This window comes from Myotis daubentonii, chromosome 10, assembly GCF_963259705.1.
Source record: "Myotis daubentonii chromosome 10, mMyoDau2.1, whole genome shotgun sequence".
Taxonomy (NCBI): domain Eukaryota; kingdom Metazoa; phylum Chordata; class Mammalia; order Chiroptera; family Vespertilionidae; genus Myotis; species Myotis daubentonii.
Window position 1 is genome coordinate 7,941,457 of NC_081849.1, and position 23,220 is coordinate 7,964,676.

The 23,220-nt window shown below is 42.3% G+C and overlaps 3 protein-coding genes across 6 annotated transcripts in view; 2 read left to right on the forward strand and 1 right to left on the reverse strand.

The window, feature by feature from the left end:
- LOC132242643 (GTPase IMAP family member 4-like) overlaps positions 1–23,220 on the forward strand; it is a 192,308-nt gene that overhangs the window by 158,220 nt on the left and 10,868 nt on the right. The window lies entirely within an intron of this gene.
- Positions 1–23,220, forward strand: part of LOC132242638 (GTPase IMAP family member 6-like) — a 464,769-nt gene that overhangs the window by 77,371 nt on the left and 364,178 nt on the right. The window contains exons 1-3 of one of the 4 annotated variants that reach the window (XM_059711548.1): positions 11,409–11,808; positions 16,298–16,346; positions 17,550–18,344. In XM_059711548.1, the coding sequence (XP_059567531.1) occupies positions 16,304–16,346; positions 17,550–18,344 (838 nt within the window). In that variant the 5' untranslated portion in view covers positions 11,409–11,808; positions 16,298–16,303. Of the gene's footprint in view, positions 1–11,405; positions 11,809–16,297; positions 16,347–17,549; positions 18,345–23,220 lie in introns of those variants that run through there. The other 3 variants (XM_059711547.1, XM_059711555.1, XM_059711564.1) reach the window with 3 other exon arrangements.
- LOC132242655 (GTPase IMAP family member 7-like) overlaps positions 1–23,220 on the reverse strand; it is a 235,691-nt gene that overhangs the window by 31,487 nt on the left and 180,984 nt on the right. The window lies entirely within an intron of this gene.

The following is a 23,220-nucleotide window of genomic DNA, read 5'->3' on the forward strand; positions in this document are numbered from 1 at the left end:
TCACTGATGAAAATAAATGAGAAAAAAGAATAACAAAGTGTCTAGTGTGAGCAATGAAACACTTGATTGTTGGTCTTTGTTTGGGGAAGAATGAGGCCCAGAGAATCCCCAAGAATGTAGGAAGGAGTACCCAGGGATTCCAGGGGACATGTACACCCCACTATGGCTGCAATCCAGGCCACTAGGTAAGAGATTGTGTTTGCTGGCTACACATCAATTAAAAGACAGAGATTGTCAGAGTAAATTAAAACACATGACCCAACTGTATGCTGCTTACAGAAAAGTCCTTTCAAATATTATGGTAAAAACAGGCTGAAAATTAAAGGATGGAAAAGATAAATGGTGCAAATATTACTCATGCAAAAGGAAGAAGGAATGCTGTATTGATAGCAAATAAATTAGACTTCAGAACAAAGAAATTTACCAGATTAACAAAGATTAACATTATATAGTAACTAGAGGCCTGGTGCACAGAATTCATGAACGGGTAGGATCCTTAGGCCTGGCTGATGATCAGGGCCTATCCGTGGGGTGACTGGTGGGGTGAACAGGGGGCCCCCACTGGCACTGGCCTTGGCTGGCCTGGTACTGCCTGCTCGCTGGCCCCACGCTCTGCCACCAATGCTGTTCGCCTCCCTCTCCTATAGCCTCCCTCTCTGGAACTACTGCTGGTATTTCCACTGTTTTGCCGATTTGCATTTTAGGTGTTTATTATATAGGATAAATAGGTCACTCCACCAAGAAGACAGAAAAATCCTAAATGTGTCTTCCCAAACAATGGAGATGTGAAATATGTGAAGTAGAAACTTACAACTGAAAGGAAAAACAGACAAATCCACAATTATAGTTAGAAACTCCACCATCCCCTCAACAATTGACAGAACCAGGCAGGATCTAGAAGAATTCCATAACACCCTCAATTAGTGGGTCTACTGATATTTGCAGAAGTTGTTATTTGCAAAAAACATTTTTTTCTGGTGCATGTGGAACATATACCAAGATAGGCCATTTATTGAGCCATAAAAAAATCTCACAACATTTAAGAGAATTAAAATCACATGGACTATGTTCTCAGACCACAATGGAATTGAGCTGGAACTCCATAATGGAAAGGTAGCAGAAATATCTTTGCACTGCCCTATCAGCAGCATCACAGCTCCCTAAATGGTCATCAGAATCTGGAATAATGTCTTGTTGATTGTCCTCCAAGGTCAAATTCTACCTCTAAATATGGACTTTTCAGGGCTTGGAAGACACACACCACACTATCTACGAAGGATAGAATGTAAGGGGTAAATGGCCATTTCCCCCTGTTTTTGCTACCTGTTGCTGAAGCAAATCTCCTTTGTTGAAAAGAGCAGATAATGTTCCCCACCCCACATTCATCCCCTGGTTCCTTTTCCACTAAGAGGACAGATGACCTTGCTGAAGAAGGGACAGCTTCAGTCTTTGCTCACCCTTGGCCAGCACTCGCCCATAAGTGATGACATGCTAACTCTGTGAGCATGATCAGCCTGTTGTAATTTAGCCTCTTCATACAAGTTTTGAGAGCAGCAGCCTGGTCAGGGGCAGACATCATCCCAGATGAGCTCAGAATCAACCTCACAGAACACTGTCAATACCACTGGTCATCTCTCTGCAAGGCTGTGAGCAGCCTCCTCCTCAGTCCAATCACAGTGATTTCAGGAGATCTTTAAACAGGAGAGAGACTTCTGTCTATTTCTGACAAAGGAGAAAAGAGAGGCCTAGAAAGAGTAGATGGCACTCACCAAGCCTCACACTGCCCAGGATCAGGAACCAAATCTAAGTCTTAGAGCTCCTCTGTCCCTCAGGAACCTCTTCAGATAAGACTGTGGGAAATGTGGAAATGAAACCACAAGTCAGAGTTGGGTGGGGAGATATCTGAACTAGAAAACCCAGTTTCTCTTCCCTTGTCTGTGCTCAATTTAGGGGAAAAAAAAGAAAATAAGCCTAGTATTGAGAGAAGAGTGTTGAAATCTCCAACTGTAAATGTGCATTTGACTATTTCTCCATTTATTTTTGTCAGGATTTACTTCTTTAATTTTGAAGCTCTCTTGTTTTTTTGAAACTCAGTTACTTATAAAGGTACATGAAAATTAGGTATTATTGTCTTATTGATGAATTAACCTATTTGTCATTATGAAATGTCTTTCCTTATCCAGGGTGTAAAGATGGTATCATTCTGAAGCCTGCTTTGTCTGATATTAAGACAGCCCCTGCAGGTTTCATGTGCCTAATCTGGGCATGGTGTATCAGATACACTGTATCCCTTTCATGGTATATCTTTTTTAATTCTTTTCCTTTAACCTGTCTGTGTCCCTATATTTAAAGTGGGATTTCTTTTAGACAGCATTCAGTTGGGTCTTGCTTTTTTGAAACTCATTATGACTGCCCCATTAGAGCATGAAGATAATTTACATCTAATATGATTATTGATAAGGTTGTGTTTAAATTTATCCTCTTTCTATTTGTTTCTGTTTTTCCCATCTACCTTTTTTTGCCTTTTCTGCTTTTATCGTGAATTTTAAAAATTCTGTTTTATCTCAACTGTTGTTTTATTAGCTATATCTCATTTGATTTTCTTAGTGGTTGCTCCACAGTTTACAATGTGCACCTTTAACTTATCATATTCTACTTTTAGTCAATATTATATCACATCACATATGCTGTAAGGTCTCTTTCCACCTTCTGCATTATTGCTATACATTGTACATTTACAGAAAACATAAACTCAACCACATATTATTATTTTGCTTTCAAAAGTCAATTGGTTTTTGCAGAAATTTTTAACTGCTAAAAAGAATATTCTCTGTTCATCCACCTATTCATGAGTTTTGGTGGCTCAGTCCTTTGTGGAGGTGCCAGTCGTCACCCATTTTCATTTTCTGCACAACTGACCCATGTGTGGATCAGTCCTGCGCAACCTGTTGTTCAGTGACGAGAAATGGTATACATATAAACACATCTAAGCAAATTTTAAAATATTAAAAAAACACTAAGTATCTTTTATGACTACAATAGTATAAAGGAAGGGTATAATGATAGATACAACATTAAGAAAGAAGAAAGATCTCAAATAAATAACTTAACTCTACATCAAGGAACCAGAAAAAGTGAGACAAACTAACCAAAAGTCAGCAGAGGAAGGAAACAGAGATCAGAAAAATAATAGAAAATATAAAGAAAACAACAATGCTAGGAGCTGTATTTTGAAAAGATAAACAAAATCTACAAACATTTAACTAGACTAATTTTTTCAACTAAAGAAGGCTCAAATAAATAAAATCATAAATGAAAAAGGAGACATTACTACTGATGTCACAAATATACAAAGGATCATAAGAGACTACTATGAATGGTCATGTGCCAAGAAATGGATAAAATTCCTAGAAACATAAAACTTACCAAGACTGAGTCATAAAGAAACAAAAAAATATGAATAGGCAAATAATGAGTAAGGAGATTGAAGCAGAAATAAAAAATCTACCAACAAAGAAAAGCCCTCACCAAACAGTTTCACAAGTGAATTATAGCAAACATTTGAAGAACAATTATTACCCATTCTTCGCAAACTCTCCCAAAAAGGGCTCAAGAAGGAAAACTTCCAAACTCATTTTATGAGGCCAGAATAACTCTGATATCAAAATCAGACAAGGGCACTATAAGAGAAATAAAACTACAGGCCAATCTCCCTGATAAATATAAATGCAAAAATCCTCCACAAAAAATTAGCAAACTGAACTCAATGGCGCATGAAAAGGCTCATAGGCTGCCATCAAGTGGGATTTCAATAAGGGTAAAATTCCTGTTATTAGAGTAAACCTGCACCGTGTTATGGTGGAAGTCATTGTTAGGACAAGAATCTTAAGGTCTGGGCAGCTCTCACTAAATGCATTTTGTTAAATGTAGCACAGCATTTTGTAGGCATAGCGGTAAGCAAGATGAGCTTGACATGAACCCAGCCCAACCACAAAATTGTAGCCAACTGCAAAGAAGAAATCAACATTTAATTAACCAAATAGTCTATAAAAGCACTACCTTTGGAGAGACAGAACTTTGTCTGTGAATCCTCCATCTCCTTTACTTGCTGAAGGAAATAAAACTACCTTGCAACAACCACGTCTTACACTTAAATAGAGCATCCAGAGTGTGAAAGCCTTGAGTATTATCATGAAACTTTAGAGACGTAAATGTCTAAGGCCAAGATAGATTCGGAGATACAGGATCTAAGAGTTGCTGGTGAGTGAACAATAGCTAGTACAGATGTCAACCAAACAATGGTTTCCTGCTGTGGATAACAAACACTCCTCTACTTGCAACAAATGAAGAAAATGCTATGGTGCAACGACTAAAATGACTGCATTTATGATGAGTTTGGCCTCATAGCCAAACTCTTTTCAAGGTAACAATTTGCTTGTTGCTTCTTACTATGTTTTCCTAAATTTAAGACAAAGGTTGGTGTGAAGTGTTAAAAAATACAAACTTATTTCCCAAACAATGGCCTCTAATCTATAATAATAAAAGCATAATATGCTAATGAGACTGGACAGCTGAACAACCTTCTGGACATCAATCCAGACATCCTTTTGGATGAAGCCACAGTGGTGGGGGCTGAGGCAGAGGTGGTTAGGGGCGATCAGGCAGGCAGGCAGTTGTTAGGGGCGATCAGGCAGGCAGGCAGATTGGGTAGGGGCTATGAGGAAGGCAGGCAGAGTGGTTAGGGGCGATCAGGCAGGCAGGCAGATGTGGGATTGGGCCTAAAATGGCAGTTAGAAACTTCCTGAGGGGTCCTGGATTGCAAGACGGTACAGGCTGCGCTGAGAGACCCCTAGCCCCCATGCACAAATTTTGTGCACCAGGCCTCTGGTTTTATGTACTTTTCTTGGTTCTCCGATGGAAGAAGCTCAATGTAACTGTTACAGGTTCCTCCAGAATATGTGTGAATAATGGGCACAAGGTTCTGCATTATGGTGGCTTTTCCCTGCAGAAATTTTCAGACAAAGTATTTCCAAATGGACTTGGTCACTTATCCAGCAGTTGTTAGTGAAGTGCCCAGTGAGGAACCCATATTGGAATGACCTTTAGAACTCCAGCTCTGAGCAACATACAAGTGCCTGGTCTCAAGCTGCACCAGAAGCCACAGAGTGTGAAACCACAATGGCAAAGTATAAGCCAATCTCATACACAGTCACTTAGAAAACAAAGGACGATGAGACCGAAAGCTGCAAAAGAGGAAGCACAGCACAAAACCGCTTATCTCAGCCAACATCAAGAGACTGAGATAGAGAAATAAAATCAAGAATGAAAAATAAACAGAAAGCAATCAAACAATTGAAATAACCTGCAGCAGCCAGCAAACAGGAAAAACAGTTGGAAAAAATTTGAAGGAGGCAGCCCTTTTCCTGATTTGAATGGAGTCTTTTAAAAGTCAAAGAAAACAGATGGATACCAGAAATAACCACACATAGGTCTTCTTTTAAACCTGACGGGAGTAACCTGAATGTATTTGGTCCACACTTGCTGTTTGGGCCTATCATTTATTCAATATCCCGAATATCTTGGAAATTTAAAAATGTTTGTTAAATTGACGTTTCCTGCCTCTCAATATAAAGTGGGGGGGAGGGAGAGCAAGGTGTTTTGTTTTGTTTTTTAAACCAAAGCTGATTTTTATCCACTAAGGAACAGGGTCTCATATACACAAATAAAAACATCTTAAAAATTAGAGAGGAAAAAGGCAGTTGTTGGTGAAGAGCCCAGCGAGGAACCCATATTGGAAGGACATTTTGAGCAAAGAGGAGAGAGTCATCAAAGTGAGAGAGGAAGGCTGTGTGCTGATTCTTGTTCTTTGCAGTATCTCCAGTAAGTTTTCTAAAACTAAAAAAGAAAGAAATGGGTAAGAATGAATAGTTCTGAATACATACCAGTGGTTTTTTTTGTTTTTGTTTTTTTTAAAGAAACATTATAAATGGTGTACTTGGGGCTTTCAGAGTCACAGACTGAAGTAGAAACAGTGCACGCTGTCACAGGAAAAGCTGAAGAAAAGGAAGGGGGACTCTTAGAAACAGAGGGGAGGACTGTGAAGTCTTCCATGCTGTGTAATAATAGTTTGGACCAATTTCACCAAGTCACCAAGAAGTAGGGGACATTCATCTGATATACGACTGACAAATTATACATTGAGGGCCTTGGATATATCAGATATTGGGATGTAATACAATAAGTAAAGTATAGTATAAATCCCAGATATCTATACTTATATATGGTACATACATCTCACATATGTACTTGTATTTATAAGTTGCAGCATTTAATTTGCTATTATTTTGGTAAGGATTTTTATGTCTATACTAGAGGCCTGGTGCACGAATTTGTGTACAGGTGGGGTCCCTCTGGGTGGCCTGCAGGGATTGGGCCGAAACCTGCAGTTCCATACTGCCTGCAGCTCCTCTATGCCACTCCCACTCATCCCAGCCCCACTGTGCCTGCCACAGGCTTGCGCCCAATTTGTCCTGATTGGGAGGGGCTCCTGCTGGAGCAGTGGCTCTCGCTAGCCATGAGCCCTGTGTCTGGCAACCTCCCAAAGGGAGTGACCTGCGGGATTGGGCTGAAATCTGCTCTCTGACATCATCTGAGGGGTCACGGATTGTGAGAGGGTGCAGGCCAGCCTGAGGGACCCCACCGGTGCACAATCGGGCTGGGGAGGGACCGTGGGAGGGCCCCAGGGTGTGTTTGGTCCATCTTGCTCAGTCCTGATTGGCCAAACCTCAGCAGCAAGCTAACCTACTGGTCAGAGCATCTACCCCCTGGTGGTCAGTGCACATCATAGTGTCTGGTTGACCAGTTGACTGCCCCTGGTGATCAGTGCATGTCATAGTGAGCAGTTGAGCAGCCTTAGCATATCATTAGCATATTATGCTTTGATTGGTTGTTCGGTTGTTATGCTGTTCGGTGTATTTGCATAATACCCTTTTCTTATATAGGATTCATAAAGGCTATTGGTCCATAGTTTGTTTTTTCTTACCGTATCTTAGAAGGACACTGATATCATGGAATGAATGGTTAAGTACTTCCTCTTCCCCTGGTGTTTGAAAGTATCTGCAATATATTGATGTTAATTCCTTAAATGTTTAATGAATTCACCAGTGAAGCCATCTGGTACTGGGCTTTTCTTTGGTTGTAGGTTTTTATTTTAATTTAACCTCTTTAGATTTTATTTTGGCTTGAGTCACTTTCAGCAGTTATTATCCTTCTAGGAATCTAATGTACAGCATAAAAATGCAAAAGAAGAAAAGAAAATTTTGTAAGCAGTTAGCTGACAGCTTCCTGCTGCCAGAGCAAAAGCCATGCCCTTCCCAGGCCCAGCTCAGCAGAGCTCCCAGTATCTGCCCAAGCAGGATGTGACTATGGGTCAGTCTTTGCCCCAGAATTCTCTACTGCATAGGCATAGGCTTTGCCAGATCTGGGGATCTCTTTGTCCAACCCAGCTACTACTTTCCTTTTCAAATGGGAGATCTTAGTGAGGTCTGACGCTTCCTCTGCCCGATGGAGTGGCTGTGCCTGGCAGCCCAGAGCTTGCTGGACCAAGAGCTGGACAGTGGGAGCCTGGGATGCTGGTCTGGTTGCGCCATTGGATGGTGGTGGGAAGGATGGGGAAGCCATGATGCTGAGCGCCTTGGTCCTGTTCTGCCTGCTACTTGCCCGGCTTAGACTCAGGCCAGGTCCCACAGGGCAGGGCTACACCTGGCAAGACAGGGACCTGGAGCTGAGCAGAGGTAACACTTCCTTCCACAGGAATCCTGTGGCTGCAGACAGAGTTTTAATGACACTAAACTGAACCCTATCAACTTTGCAAAGGCCCAAAGTTCACTTTTTAAGGTTTTAAGTCTCCCTTTGGACTAGAGGCACACAGTTTTAAAATTAATTTGTCTAACTTAAAAACATCCTAAAGTGTTTTAGTAGTCTTCATGCATCTCTCCTCTCTTGAAAAATACAGAAATTGTTGGTTGTTTTTAGTAGAAAATGGATTCATGGTAAAGAGCAAACAACCATTTTATTTTGAGTTTTTTTAAAAAAGAAATTTAGAAACTCCCTTCTTCCATTAGGGCAGCTGAAAAGAAAAGAAAGAAAAGAAATGCATGGTCTAGGTCAGTGCTGGCGAACCTATGACACGCGAACTCATTTTTTGGTTGGTTTTTCTTTGTTAAATAGCATTTAAACATATAAAATAAATATCAAAAATATAAATATTTGTTTTACTATGGTTGCAAATATCAAAAAATTTCTATATGTGACACGGCACCAGAGTTAAGTTAGGGTTTTTCAAAATGCTGACATGCCGAGCTCAAAAGGTTCGCCATTACTGGTCTAGGTGGCTTATAAACAACAGAAATGCGTCTTCCAAAGTCTGCAGGTTGGAGGTCCAAGATCAGGTTGCTGCATAGTTAGGTGTAGGTAAGGGCTCTCCTGGGGTTGCAGACTGACAACTCCATTTGTGTCCTGCGTTCCATTTTCTGGCGTGCTTTATGGCTCTTACAAAAGCAAAGCAAAATAAAACAAAAAGCTCCTGTTTGCTCTTGGAGAAGCCAGGGAGTAGCTGGTGCTTTGGCAGAAGCTGCAGAGCAGGGAGGTGAGGCTGGTGGCTGTACCATCGGGTTTGACAGGGGATGGGCCAGCCCACGAAAGTTCTTCAAGGCCACGCCATTGGAAAACCAGATGCCATCCTTAAGTTGTGTAAGAACCAACCAATCAAACAATCAAGTAAATAAATAAGTCTTTCCTTATTTCTATTCTGAATGTGGGAGAGGAGTTTAAAGAAAGGTACTTCCTTATCTTAGCCATGCAGAGGACCCACCTTTACACTGTACTTTGATGCCAAAGTGGTTAAGGGCCCAGAAAGACCCAAGGTGGGCTACCAGGTTGGGTGGGCTGCAATGGGGGACCATGGGTGGGGAACCTGAGGGGCATGCTGGCTGCAGCAGTGAGGGGCTCTGTGAAGCATGGCTGCAAAAAAGTCTACTGTTAATTCCTGCTTTCAGCATCAGCTGCAGCTATGCTGGGTCCACTCAGGAGCTCTGAGCCTGGAAGGGGTTCCATTGATGACCTGAGAGGCTCAGGGAGGGGCTGACAGTGAGGAAATAGATGGTTCTTAATATTCTATGATGAAAATAACCTCATGAACTATGAGGGATAATTATCATTAACTTCCTTTGATTTAAAGAGGAAAATAACCGACTGAGATTTAAGAAATTTCCTAAGAACCAACAGAGACAAAAATCAGAATTGGAACTTATTTTCCTTACTGGCCCCTCTGGGCATTTTCACCAATCCAGGCTTTCCACCCATTTTAAACTGCTTCTTTACTCACCTGTTTATCCATTTTATACTACATATATGTCCTCGAATATCATAACTTAATTATTTGTGACTACATCATTCTGCAAAGACAAAATAAACTACGTTGATTGGTTCCAAAAGGAATTGGCATAGTTTAAAATATTTCATAGTTTTAAAATTATGACACTTTCTGATGGAGCTAATGAGAGTATAATGTTGTGAACATGGTCGTGTTGAATTAACTGTTAATCCTCACCTGAAGATATTTTTTCCATTGGTTTCTTTAGAAAAAGTGGAAGGGAGGGAAAGAGTTGAAAGAGAAGAGAGAGACATCAATATGAGAGAGACACATCGATTGGTTGCCTCCCACAGGAGCTCTGGCATTGGCAAGTGATCAAACCTGTAACCCACGTACATACCACTGACCTGGAATCAATCCGAGACCCTTCAGTTCACAGGCCTTCAGAAACACTGGCCAGAGCCCAAGACAATATTGAATTGAATCTTCTTCAATGTTCCTTCTCAGGTCTCACTTTGACTAAGATTCTGTGTTAGGTCTAAAAAATGTCTGGGTCGCAGATTTTAAAAATCTCCAAACAATAAAAAATCTCCAAATAATCAGAACTAAGTTTACTAGAACTTTAGCTCTGGAGAGCTCATGTCTTTTCAGATGACCACAGGACCTGTCTGCTTAAATTATTGAGTTTTTCAATATTTTGGCATTTGCTATAACCCATGAACATAGACAATAGGATAGTGAAGACCTCGGACTAGAGGTGAGGGCAGGTTGGAGGGGATCAATAGGGGGGAAAGGGGGACATAATACTTTCAACAATAAAGATTTAAAAATTAAAAAAAATATTTTGGCATTTGCTTACTCATAGAAAGACCTCAGAGTGCTGCCATAATGGGATGGCAATTGCACAAAGAGTGGCATGAAATACCCAGTTGTTTTTCAGTTGTCTTGGAAAGAAGACTCTGTGAAAATATTATAATGATGATGGCAGGTGTTTATATAAACTCAAAGAGATGGGCTAAATGTCACATGGCATCCCCAATCTGATTCTCAAATTGTGCTCTCAAAAATTTGAAGCATTTATTCTTAGAGAGGCTTAACAGTTTCTCCTCATGGTCAGTAGCATTTCTTTAGTGATTTTCTTTTTCAGATACTTTGATTCTGACCTTTCCATCTTTGTACCCATTAGATAACACAATGCCTGGCATGTAAAATGGGATCAGCAAGTGTGTGAAAAATGAATGGTGACGTTGACCTTTCCATACCCCTCTATATACGAGGCTCCTAGTTATGGACTTCTGACCATTGTCTGAACTTTCTAGCACCGGCGTTTTCTTATTATAAAACAGCTGCAATCCACCATTCCAGCTAGTACAGTGTTCTTTCAGGCTGTGCCTTAAAGGACTTTTCCCCCCTGGATTCAAGGTTAGGCCCTCTGTCCTCACTTATGTATATTGGGTGGTTTGATGCTATAAATCAATTTCTTGTGTAATAATCAGTATAAAACAGCACCTATAAGAAGAGCTTCCTTGATCTGCACATATACCAAATAAAACTATTGGAATTGACCAACAGAATGTGGGAGCCTAAGCCCATATTGTGTTCTCCATCTATCTTTGTAAGGTAATTGTTCTGTGTTCACTGCTCCAGCCTTAAATGTGTGGCCAGTTGACAAACAGGAACATAGCCCTGCTCCCGGTTGCCACCAGAATAAACCCATACAAAATGCTCCGGTCCTTATAAGCCCCACAGGCTGCTCTGTCTGATGGCAGAGAGGGGGCAGCCAGCACCTGGGGTTGGGGAGCCCATCAATGTCAAGTTCTTAGAGTTGGTCTTCCAGGTCCTCCTTGGATCAGTAGTGCCTGTCTGTCTCCAGTAGGAACATTCTAGAAGCAGAGTCTTGAGAAGGGTCTTGGGGAGTAAGGCTTGGCAGGTGCTCCTGTGATGGGTGCTGGGATGGGGTGGGGGATAGGGTTTGGGGGCTAGTGTCCCATAGGAACTTTTCTGTGTCACAGGGGCTGTTTCTGAACATGGTGGAGTTAAAGGTCTGTCACTGCCTGCATAGCCTCTGCCTCCACATATTGCTTATTTAACAAGTCATAAAAAGGAAATGGGAGGTGGCCTGGCAGCTGGCAGGCTCTGACAGGAAGCGTCAGATTAAGGGGACACAGCACACAGCCCCATCTCTCTGGTCTCTAGATACTGTTTGGCCACCCACTCCAAGGACCTGTCTCTATTGTGGGGGTTTGGGGGAGAGTGTTTAGCAATCCCCTTTCTTCTTCCTTCCCAGCTGTCTCGCCCTGGAGCATTAGGCCTCCAGGGAGCTCCTGTGTAACTGTAAAGGCCTGGATTCCTATGCGTCTGCCCCACGCACCATCCTGAGACCTGGGATCACGTTAGCAGGGCCACAGAACACAGCTCCCACAGCTCTGAGCCAGGTAAGGAGATACTGGGGTGGGTTCCAGTGCCTTGGAAGTGTGAGAGCCCATGGCTTAATGACAGCCACTCATTGCTGGTGTGATTTCAACTTCTAGTTTCTCAACTTCTGGACTTATCCCTCAGTAAAAGGGGATGATGGTGGTGGTGCTAGGGACAATAGCGGGTTGACAGTGGGGAAACAGATGTGGGAAACATTCACTCTGTGCCCACACCCCAGTACATTCCAAAGCGTTCCTGGCTTTCTAGCTAATTGACTATGATTAACCCATTGGATCTTCATGGGGATTCACAGAGTTTCATGAAGCTGAATGAATATTCTCATCCCATTATACAGATGGGAAAATTGAACCTCCCCAGGTTCCCCATTAAATAGGGACAATCTTCTCAATTTATCATCTTAACTTCTTAAGTGACACCTCCACTGAGCCACATGTTCCCCAAGTCCCAGACCCCTGAGTACACATCATCTTAGGATTTTGTCCTTCTGAAAACTACTCCATTTCCCCCAAATAGCCCACACCTTTCCTCTGACAAGAGGTGGGACTCAGCTGTATGACAAACAGACTCATTTTCAGGGCACCTGGAACAATCTGGTTATCTGCTGAACTTTCTGTAAGAGATGTACCCAGGAATTTCAAGAAGTAAACTATAAAACAGGAGACTCTAAAAACAGGAAATATGGGGACTGTGGCATTGAGTGAAGGAGACATTTGTGAACAAGTCAGATAAGATATAGTTTGATTTTCCTAAAACATCATGAGAGAGCCTGCTTTCTCATGATTTGGTACAGAAAGATATCATCATGATAAAATCAGGCTCATGTAATTTTAAAATCCAAAGGTACATTATGTTCATTTCCTTCAACCCCCTGCCTCAACTAGACCCTCCTATTGTCCTGCCAATGCTGTTATAACCTCTGCTTGCACACTGACTGCCACCCTCTCATTTCGGAGAAGATGAGTAGAATTTTTCTTTTAGACGGGGAATATGCCTACATTCTCTATCCTTCAGCTTTGGCCTGATCCAAGATTGACATGCACCACATTGCTGCAGGTCTGCCATGCTTCCCCCAGTCTTTTCTTAAGCTTTACAGTCCTGTTTTTGTGTGGCTTGTTTGGTTGGTTTTTGTTAATCCCCACCCCGGATATTTTCCCATTGATTTTTAGAGAGAGTGGAAGGGAGGGGGAGAGGCAAAGAGAGAAAAATATTGGTGGGAGAGAGACATATCCATTGGGTTGCTTCCTGTACACGCCCCTTCTGGTACAAGGGATTGAGCTTGCAATTGAGGTAGGTGCCCTTGATCTGAACTGAACACACGACCCTTTAGTCCCTGGGACAATTCTCTAACCACTGAGACAAACCGATTATCGATACAGTCATGTTAATACTTTGTGACTCTTTTTAGCATCTTCATTAATATCTGTTGTCACTCTCCCCAGACACTTTGTTATGTGTTAATTTCTGCCTAAAAGCACATTCCCCTGTGGACACATGTCGCCCCTGCCACCTGACACATTCAGAAGATGGTCCAGGAGAAGTACTACCCTGCATCTTAGCTACTGTTACTGGAGTTTGATTGACTTTCTGTGATAGGCACCCTGTTCCATTTGGGTCACACAAAATATCAAGTCAGCAAAATACCAGGTGGTTTTAACCTGAAATGCTTCAATTTAGAGCAACTCCTGCCCCTGCAGTTTTCTCTTTGAATAACCTATTTTGGAAAAGCATCCACCCAATCTTTTACAGTACAATTGTCTGTGTTTGTTTAAGGGCAGGCTTCTAGCTTGTCAGCCTCAGTTTTTGTCCTGACCATGGAACAACCACATTGTATGTGAGGGTACAAGAAGCTGGGGACTTATTTAGATTAATTTTTCTCCTGTGGACTCGAGAATTCTTTGGCAAAAGGAGCTACTTTTCAGTTGTAGCCCCACGGCAATTGTGTGACCTTGGGCAGGCATTTGTTGCTCAGTTTCTTCAGAAAAGGTCATGTAGTGTAGAAAAATATAGATTTGAGCAGGGTTATCAAGAGCCAGAGTATAAATTCCCAGGGTCAAGGATAGTTTATAGAAGAGGGTGTGAGGAAATGCTCTTCTCTGGGCTTAAGCAAAGGAAGTGAGAAAGGGTCAGAAGAGGAAGGAAAAAAGGAAAATATGAAAATAGATGGCTTACCTAAGGAGGGCCAAAAAATATCCCACTAAATTAATAGAAAAGTGTGAAATATTTCTATATTGCACAAGCAACCTGAATAGCAAACAAACTATGAAAACCATTTATAAATTCAATGGTAATCAGTAAAATGGAAGTGTAAATTGACGAAGACATCATTATGTTTGTCCTTAATGTGATAAAAAAAATTAAGAGTGTAATATCACCAAGTAAAGGTGCAGATTTGGGGACTTCTCACACATGGCTCATGTCAGTGAGAATTAGCATAGTGGACTTGAGTCATATTGACAATATCTAGTTAGGTGAAAGCCACCCATCAATTATTGCATAGAGATATGCAGTATGTGGGGATTATTTTGCAGGAAACATATTTTGGAACAGCTTAAAACTTTATTAATAAACTAGAGGCCTGTTGCATGAAAAGATTCGTGCAATAGGCTTTCCCTTCCCCTGGCTGCCAGCACCAGTTTTCCTCTGGCACCCAGGACCCAGACCTTCATCCTGGCCACCACCTTCCATCTTTGCTCTAGACACAGTCTTCGCTGTGGCTGGAACCTTCAGTCTTTGCTCCTTGCTCCTGCAGGAGTCTTCAGTCTCTGGCCAGAGCTGCTCCTGTAGCTCCTTCCACCCCCCACCATCCCCCTCATAGCTTGATCGCTGCTTCACCTGCAGACTTCACCGATGGGATCCTGGGTCCCGGGGTGCCACCTTGCCTGTTGCCCGGCTTTCAGATCGTGATCACCAACTGGCAGGCGGGCAAAGGCCGCCCCAGTTTTCTGATCCAGGGCTGGGAGGCAGGGCAAAGGCGGCCCTGGGCGAAGCCTTTGTACTGCCACCCGGCTCTTGCCTGCTGCCTGGGTATCCGATCACCGTTCTTCCGTCCTTCCCCTTTCGCTTCCCATTGTTGTGCCTATGTATGCAAGTTAACTGCCATCTTTCTTGGCAGTTAATTTGCATATCACCCTGTTTAGCCAATGGGAAGCGTAGCGAAGGTACAGTCAATTGCCCTGTTTGTCTTTTATTAGATAGGATAATTGGATAAAATTTTACACAAATAATGTCATTTATGTAAAAGTTTAAAATGAAAAAACAGTATTAGACATTACCTATAGATACATGTGTATGCAGAAAGGTAAATAAACACATGAGATGTTACATAAAATCCCGAGAATATCGGTTGCCTCTGAATGACAGTGGGAGGGAAAAGAACCCAGGGGAGTCAAAAAACATAAATGAAATTCATGTGTAATGTGTTAACTTTTCAATCAAACAGAATACCTGTAGTAAAAATGCCAAAAAAACTTACATTTTTTCATTGCAAATGTAGGTTTTTGTTTCATAAGTTTATGTATATCTTCACTTAAAAACTTGTTTCATAACTGCATAATATTTAAAACTGAATAACCAAATATAAACTCATTTTAGGTATGTCACATACTTCCCTTTTCTAACACCAAAATGAGTGACACAATATTATGCCTCATTTTAATGAAACATTTATGACAATTTATGCCAATAGTTGTGCCAATTTCTCTTTAAATATTCTGAGATACAAAATGGTGATCACTGGGAGACAAGGACCTCAGAGCACCCAGGAAAAGCATTTGATTAAACTCTGAGCAAGAGGTGAGTTTTTCTTGAATTTGTCCTCAATGTTGATGCTTTCTCTTTGGCCATGGCACCCCCTTCTCCCCACCAACTGCTCAGGAGGTTAATCACAAACTTGCTAGAACAGAGAAAAAAAATACCTTTCTGTAAATGACATTGGCTTGTTTGAAGCAATGAGAATTTCCAGTGCCCAACACGCTTTGTGTCACATGGGTATCCAGTGGCCAAGAGGAAAAGTACAGTGCGCCTTCCCAGGGGAAGGTTGGATCTGGGACATGAGTCCTTCAAGGACTGACATGAGGGGAAGTACTTTTTCCAGAAAGTTGGTCTACTATGAATCCAAAACATAAAATAAGATAATGTTCCCCTCCTCATTCTATAAAATAATCCTTTTTTCCATTTCATGCCTATTCTAGTTGGAGAGACATAAGCAATGGATTGGCTTTAAAACATTTCCTGCTTTCCTGTAAGCTGGGACAGAAAAAAAAAAACAAGGGACCAAGCACTGTGTTCACAATGCATTGTGTTAGCATCACCAGGTTCGCTTAAAGTTATGTATAAACTTCTGAGGTCATAATGTGAGTTAGGAAATTAGCAATGGAAATGGTTCCTCCATGGGGAATTATTCTTAGGAGTCTGAACTGGAGGTGACGTCGGGCCTTACCAACTCCATGTGGACACTTACTTTTTATTCTTTTCCTGTTTTTACTCCAGAAGAAGATGGAAGAATTTCCACAGAGCAGATATGGAGCTATGGCTGAAGGTAAGAAAGCCTCTAAGTTCTCAAGAGGCACCGTTTCCTCACCTCAAACACAGTGACAGAAACCCAGTGATTTTACACTGAAGAAGAAAAAGTCAGTGCTCATTTCTTCTTTACCTTCCCCACCATCTTCACCCCCACCTCCACCCGACCCCTTCAGTACAGTGCTCTCCGTGCACATGATGTGTGGGAAATGTGGAAATGAAACTTCAAGTCAGAAGTTGCAGGGCTTTGAACTGAATTGTTCCTTGTCCACTTTGAGCAGAATATGGAAATGTCTTCCAGAAAGATTTGCTAATCATGCAGACCACAAAACATCTCAGAACACTGCAGAAAAGGAAGAACCAACACAGAGTAGAAAAAATAAAATAATACATTTTAGGACACTGCAATGAACTTGGAATCCATTTGGGCTCATAAGAACTCTAGTATTCTTACCCTTCTTGGTCCCTTGAAGGTTTTAGCTCCTAGCTCAATGTCGCCCTCTCCAACACCATTTTTGTTAACTTCCTGTAATTCAATCAGCCAAGTAGGAGAATTTTCCATCACATGTACTACTAATAGTCTTAAATTCCATCCTTTTCAGCCACCCATCATAAGTCATCTCTCAGGCTTTGCCTTTGACATTAACTATGACCTTTCTGTTGTCTCAATTTCAAGCAGAGAACTCCCCATCCAAAGAACAGAGACTCAGGGACCTCAGCTGGTCCTTGGTGGAAGGTCACAGTTGACACTTCCTTTTCTCCCAAGGTTTAGGTGAATATGTTGAGCACTTCTACACAAGTGTTCCTGGTTATTTGTGAGTGAAAAGAGGTGGTAATATTTTCCCACGTGTGACCTCTCATCCTTTGCATCCTTCTAAACTCACATTTATTTAACATGAAACTGGGCCAGGCACCATCCCTGCAGAAACACAGGGACCACTTTTCTTTCAGTAAAACTATCTTCCTTGGTCTTGAGGAAGGACTTGGAGCCACCTCCTCAGTGTAGCAGTTCATACTGTTGGCTATGGGTCCAAGGTGGACTTCCTATATAGACTTCCTATGAATCCAGAACCTCCTAAAGTTGTTGGGAACTTTTGTATGTATTTAGATATGACAGTTTCCTGGGAGGGAGGTCCACAGCTTTAATGAGATACATGAGGGTCCATGACTGAAAATTGGGAGCAGCATTAGCTTAATAAGACACACAACTTTTTCTTTTCAGGCAGTGTAGAAGATAACCAGTTGGCACCATCTTCCTCAATGAGGGTCATCCTGGTGGGCAAATCTGGTTGTGGAAAAAGTGCCACTGGAAATAGCATCCTCTGTCAACCTGTGTTTGAGTCCAGGCTGGCGGCCCAGGCTGTGACCAGGAAGTGCCAGTTCTCCAAAGGCACCTGGAATAAAAAGAACATCAAGGTGGTTGACACACCCTCCATCTTTGAAGCCAAGGCCCAGGACCAAGAGATGTACAAGGACATCGGGGACTGCTACCTGTTCTCAGCCCCAGGGCCCCATGTACTTCTGCTGGTGACACAGCTGGGGCGCTTCACTGCCCGGGACACGGTGGCAGTGAGGAGGGTGAAGGAGGTCTTTGGGGCAGGAGCCATGAGACATGTGGTGGTCATCTTCACCCACAAGGAGGATTTAGGGGATGGGTCCTTGGAGGACTATGTAGACAAAACGGACAATCACAGCCTGCAGAGCCTGGTCCAGGAGTGTGGGAAGAGGTACTGTGGCTTCAACAACCAGGCTACTGGGGAGGAACAAAGGGAGCAGCTGGAGAAGCTGATGGCTGTGGTCGAGAAGTTGGAAAGGGATAACCATAATAAAATCTATGAAAACGACCTCTTTCATGATGTACAGAACCACCACGGAGGCAAGGACAGCATCCCAGAAGAGTACCTGCCCAAAATTCAAGCATACATTGAAAAGCAAAAGCGAGTTCTGGAAGATACTGGGAGTCACTGGGCATCCAAGGCGGTCAACAGAGTCAAAAATTATATCTTGTCTGACATAGGTATGCTACTTCAGCTTCTTTTTTTAATTTTAATTTTCATGAAATATCTTTTCCATCTCTTCACTTTCAGTCTCTGTGTGTCCTTCATCCTGTGAGGAGTGTCTTGTATACAACATATACATCTGTTTTGTTTTCTCATCTATTCAGCTACCCTATGCCCTTTGATTGGAGCATTTCATCCATTTACATTTAAATTAATTATTGATAAGCATTTATTTATTTACATTTTAAAAATTTATACCTATGTTGCTTTTTTTAAATATATTTTTTATTGATTAAGATATTACATATGTGTCCTTGTCCCCACGTTACCCTCTACCCCCCCCCCCCCCCGCTCATGCCCTCACCCCCCGTTGTCCGTGTCCATTGGTTAGGCCTATATGCTTGCATAAAAGTTCTTTGGTTGATCTTTCCCCCTTACCCCTCCCCTCCCCTACCTTCCCTCCAAAGCCCAACAGTCCAATCAATGCCTCTCCATCTCTGGATCAGTCCTTGTTCATCAGTTTATGTTGTTCATTATATTCCACAAATGAGTGAGATCCTGTGGTATTTATCCCCTCTCCAGTTCCATCCTTGCTGTGGCAAATGGTAAGAGTTCCTTTTTCTTCTTCCTCTTCTTAAAGAATACCTTTCAGCATTTCATATAATGCTGGTTTGGTGGTGATGAACTCCTTTAGCTTTTTCTTATCCGTGAAGCTCTTTATCTGACCTTCTATTCTGAATGATAGCTTTGCTGGATAAAGTAATCTTGGTTGCAGGTTCTTGCTATTCATCACTCTGAATATTTCTTGCCACTCTCTTCTGGCCTGCATGGTTTCTGTTGAGAAATCAGCTGACAGTCGTATGGGTACTCCCTTGTAGGTAACTGACTGTCTTTCTCTTGCTGCTTTTAAGATTCTCTCTTTGTCTTTTGCCCTTGGCATTTTAATTATGATGTGTCTTGGTGTGGTCCTCTTTGGATTCCTTTTGTTTGGGGTTCTCTGCGCTTCCTGGACTTGTAAGTCCATTTCTTTCACCAGGTAGGGGAAGTTTTCTGTCATTATTTCTTCAAATAGGTTTTCAATATCTTGCCCTCTCTCTCCTTCTGGTACCCCTATAATTCTGATGTTGGTACGCTTGAAGTTGTCCCAGAGGTTCCTTACACTATCTTCATATTTTTGGAATCTCTTTTCTTTTTTCTTTTTCGGTTGGGTATTTTTTGTTTCTTTGTATTTCAAATCTTTGACTTGATTCTTGGGATCCTCTTGTCTGCTGTTGGATCCCTGTAAATTATTCTTTATTTCAGTCAGTGTATGCTTAATTTCTAGTTGGTCCTTTTTCATGTCCTCCATGGTCTCACTATACTTATTGAGGGATTCATTAAATTTATCGGCGGTTTCCATAAAATTCTTGGAAAACCTTATAAACGTGGCCTTGAACTCTATATCCAGTCGTTTGCTTTCCTCCATTTCTGCCATTTGTGACCTGTTTCTTTGTCTCCGCATTTTGGCTGCTTCCCTGTGTTGATAGAGTGGCCCTGTGCGCCAGGTGTCCTGTAGAGCCCAGTGGCTCAGCCTCCCCAGTTACCTGAGGTGGACACTCTTGGTGCACTCTTGGTGCCTTGGTTGTTGTAGGATCACTGGGAGGAATTGACCTCCAGGCCAATTGGCTGTGAGAATCAGCTGTGTCTGGAGTGGGAGAACTTCTGTGCTGAAGACACCCTTCTGGGGCAAGACTTGCTTCAGTGGGGCTTTGGTGCTCACTGAGTCTGCTCCCCGAGTGTGTCCCTTATGGATCTGAGGGGTTGCAATCTGACCACTGGGTACAGTGGCTCCTGGATCTAAGGAGGTGCTAATTCAGCCTCTGCCTGAGGCCACACAGCAGGAGCCACGAAGAGGCTCAGCTGTGAAGCAATGCAAGCCGCTGCGGGGCCTTGGGCCTTCTCTTGGAAGTTCCGGGTCTGCCTGGCTCGGCTGCAGTTAGGTAATTATCAGTTTGCAAAGGGCCGGTACATTCACATGCAAAAGCCTCTGCCGCAGCCTGGGTGGGGCGGGGTCTCAGGGAATCAAAGGGCGGAGCAAAGAGCTATGGCTGATTCTCCGCACAGCCCTAAGAAGTCCCGAGTCTCAGTGACCCGATAATTACTGCAAGCACCTCTGAGGGAAAGCCGCCCTCAATTTCGCCCGCTGCCCGACAGTGCAGCTTCTCCCGGTATGAGTCCTGGGTCCCCAGAGACTTCCTGGAACCGGAGTTCAGAGCAGTCAGGAGCTTGTGATTCAAAAAGACAGCCGCGTTCTCAGGTGCCACCCGCTTTCCGCGCGCGTGCGAGCCGCTGTACCTCTGCACTTCACCTCTGCAGCTCCTCTGGCTCTCCCTGTGCTTTTCTTTCCTTCTAGTTGTAGAATTTACACTCAGCCAGCGTTCCTGTTGTTCTAGATGATGTCTGCTCTGTCCTTTGAGGTGTTTTTCAATTGTTGTGGGAGGAGGCAATTTCCCGGTGTTTATCTATGCCGCCATCTTAGTTTCTCTGTCCAGAGTAGTGATCTTGATTGAACAGTCAGTCCACCTTTTTTGTATTTTCCTAAGTAGAGAATTTAGGATTTCATTTTCGGGGTTGACTTCACAGCGCAGGGCGCGGGAGCAGAGGCTGATGGCCGCATAGCGTTGTCTCCCGCTTCAGCCCTATGTTGCTTTTTTATACCTTTGTTACTTCTTCTTAGAGAAGTTCCTTAAAAATTTCTTGTAATACTGGTTTAGTGGTGATGAACTCCTTAAGCTTTTTCTTGCCTGGTGAGCCTTTTATCTTTCCATCAATTTTAGCTGATGAACTTTCTAGGTGGAGTAATCTTGCTTTTAGGTCCTTACTTTTCATGACTTTGCATATTTCACACCAATCTCTTCAGGCCTTTCAAGTTTCTATTGAGAAATTATCTGGCAGTGTTATGGGAGCTTCCTTATAAGTAACTGTCTTTCTGTTGCTATTTTTAAGATTCACTTTTTGTTTCTATGCTTTGCCATTTAAATGATCATGCACATTGGTGTGGTCCTTTTTGGGTTCATTTTGTTAAGGACTCTCTGCACTTCCTGGACTTGTGTGTCTTTTTTCTTCACCAGATTAGGAAAGATTCCAGTCATTATTTTTAAAAATAGGTTAACAATCTCTTGCTCTCTCTTTTCTCCTTCTGGTAACCTTATGATGGGAATGTTTTTATGCTTTATAATGTTACAGAAATACATAAAATTATTCTTATTTTTAAAAATTATTTCTTCTTTTTGCTGCTTTGATCAGATGTTTTCCGCTACCTTGTCTTCTAAATTGCTGACTTGATTATTGGCTTCACTAAATCTCCTGTTGATTCCTTCTAGTGTATTTTTCATTATAGATATCATATCCTTCATTTCTGACTGGTTCTTATTTATGGTTTCTATATCTTTTTTATGCTTGCTATCTCACCATTTAAGTTCTCACTAAGTTCTGTGATCACCCTTATAACCATTGTTTTGAACTTTGTATCAGGTAAATGGCTTGCCTCCATTTCATTTACTTCTTTTTCCAGTGATTTCTCCTGTTCTTTTTTTTGGAGCTTGTTTCTTTGTCTCCCCACTTTGGCTGCCTCTCTATATTTGTGTCTGTGTATTAGGAAGATCTGTGATGTCTCCAGTCTTAGTATGCTTATCTTACATAGTTGGTATCCTGTGTGGTTCAGTGGCACAGTCTCCCTGTGTCCCAGGAATATTCCATGTGTGGAATAAGTGAGTCGTCTTATTGTAGTTGCATCTTGATTGCTGTTGGCCCATCCATGGGTGGAATTGACGCACATGCTGGCTGACTATGAAGATAAACATCATCCACAGTGTACAAGCTGCTATGAAGGGTCTGACCCAATAAAGCAGAATTTCCCCATAAGGGTCTGGTGCTTACCAAGATCTCCCTCCGGGTGTATTGCTTGTGGGATCACTGGGTCATGCTCTGATATGTTCTAAAGCTCACAACCAGGTGTGTTATCTCTGGGACCTCTTGGGAGGAACTGTGGTTCGGCCAATGTCAGGACCTGACTGTGACTGATCCTGAGCTACCTGTTTGGAACTACAAAACAATCCAGTGTTTTACCATCTCTACTTGGCCTGAGTATGTGTGGAAGGGCCCAATATGTGCACCAATGATGGAATCCACTAGCACCAAGTCTGGAGGAAGGTCAACAGAAGGCAGAAAATTGTTATAGATAGTAAGGTGGTCCTGTCTCTTACATGAGCAAGTTTGTGCAGCTTCTACCCTAAATTCCTCTTTCCTCCTCTTCCTCAATATCTTCAGCTTAGCATTGACTTCAAATTTAGAGAAAGGATCCATATTTTCCAGGTAAAGGCAGATGGGAGTTTGTGTGTATGTTGAGGGGAGAGCCAGGGAAATGTAGGGTTTGGTGTTGAGGGGTCCTCTCCCCTCAATCTATATCTTAAACCTGCTGGCAAACTTGATCTCAGCATAGACTTTTAAAAATATATATATTTTTTATTTTAGAGAGTAAGGGAGAGGGAGAGAGAGAAACATCAATGATGAGAGAGAATCATTGATTGGCTGCCTCCCGCAGGCCCCTTTTGGGGATCCAGCCTCAACCCAGGCATGTGCCCTAAACAGAAATGGAACCGTAACCTCCTGGTTCTATGTTTATACTGAGCCATATTGGTTGGGCTCAGCATAGATTTATCATTCTTTCTGTTTCCTGTTTCTGCTGATTTTGGGTTGTAATCCATTTTAAAAAGTGAGCCCTACAAAATAGTAATTCTTTCAGGGATTGCTGCTCAGAGGATATTTGTATAAATAAATGACTCCTTTAACCATTTATATAATTTCTAAATAAACTAGAAGCTTTCAGGGATAGAGTTGGGTGAGCAGACAGAA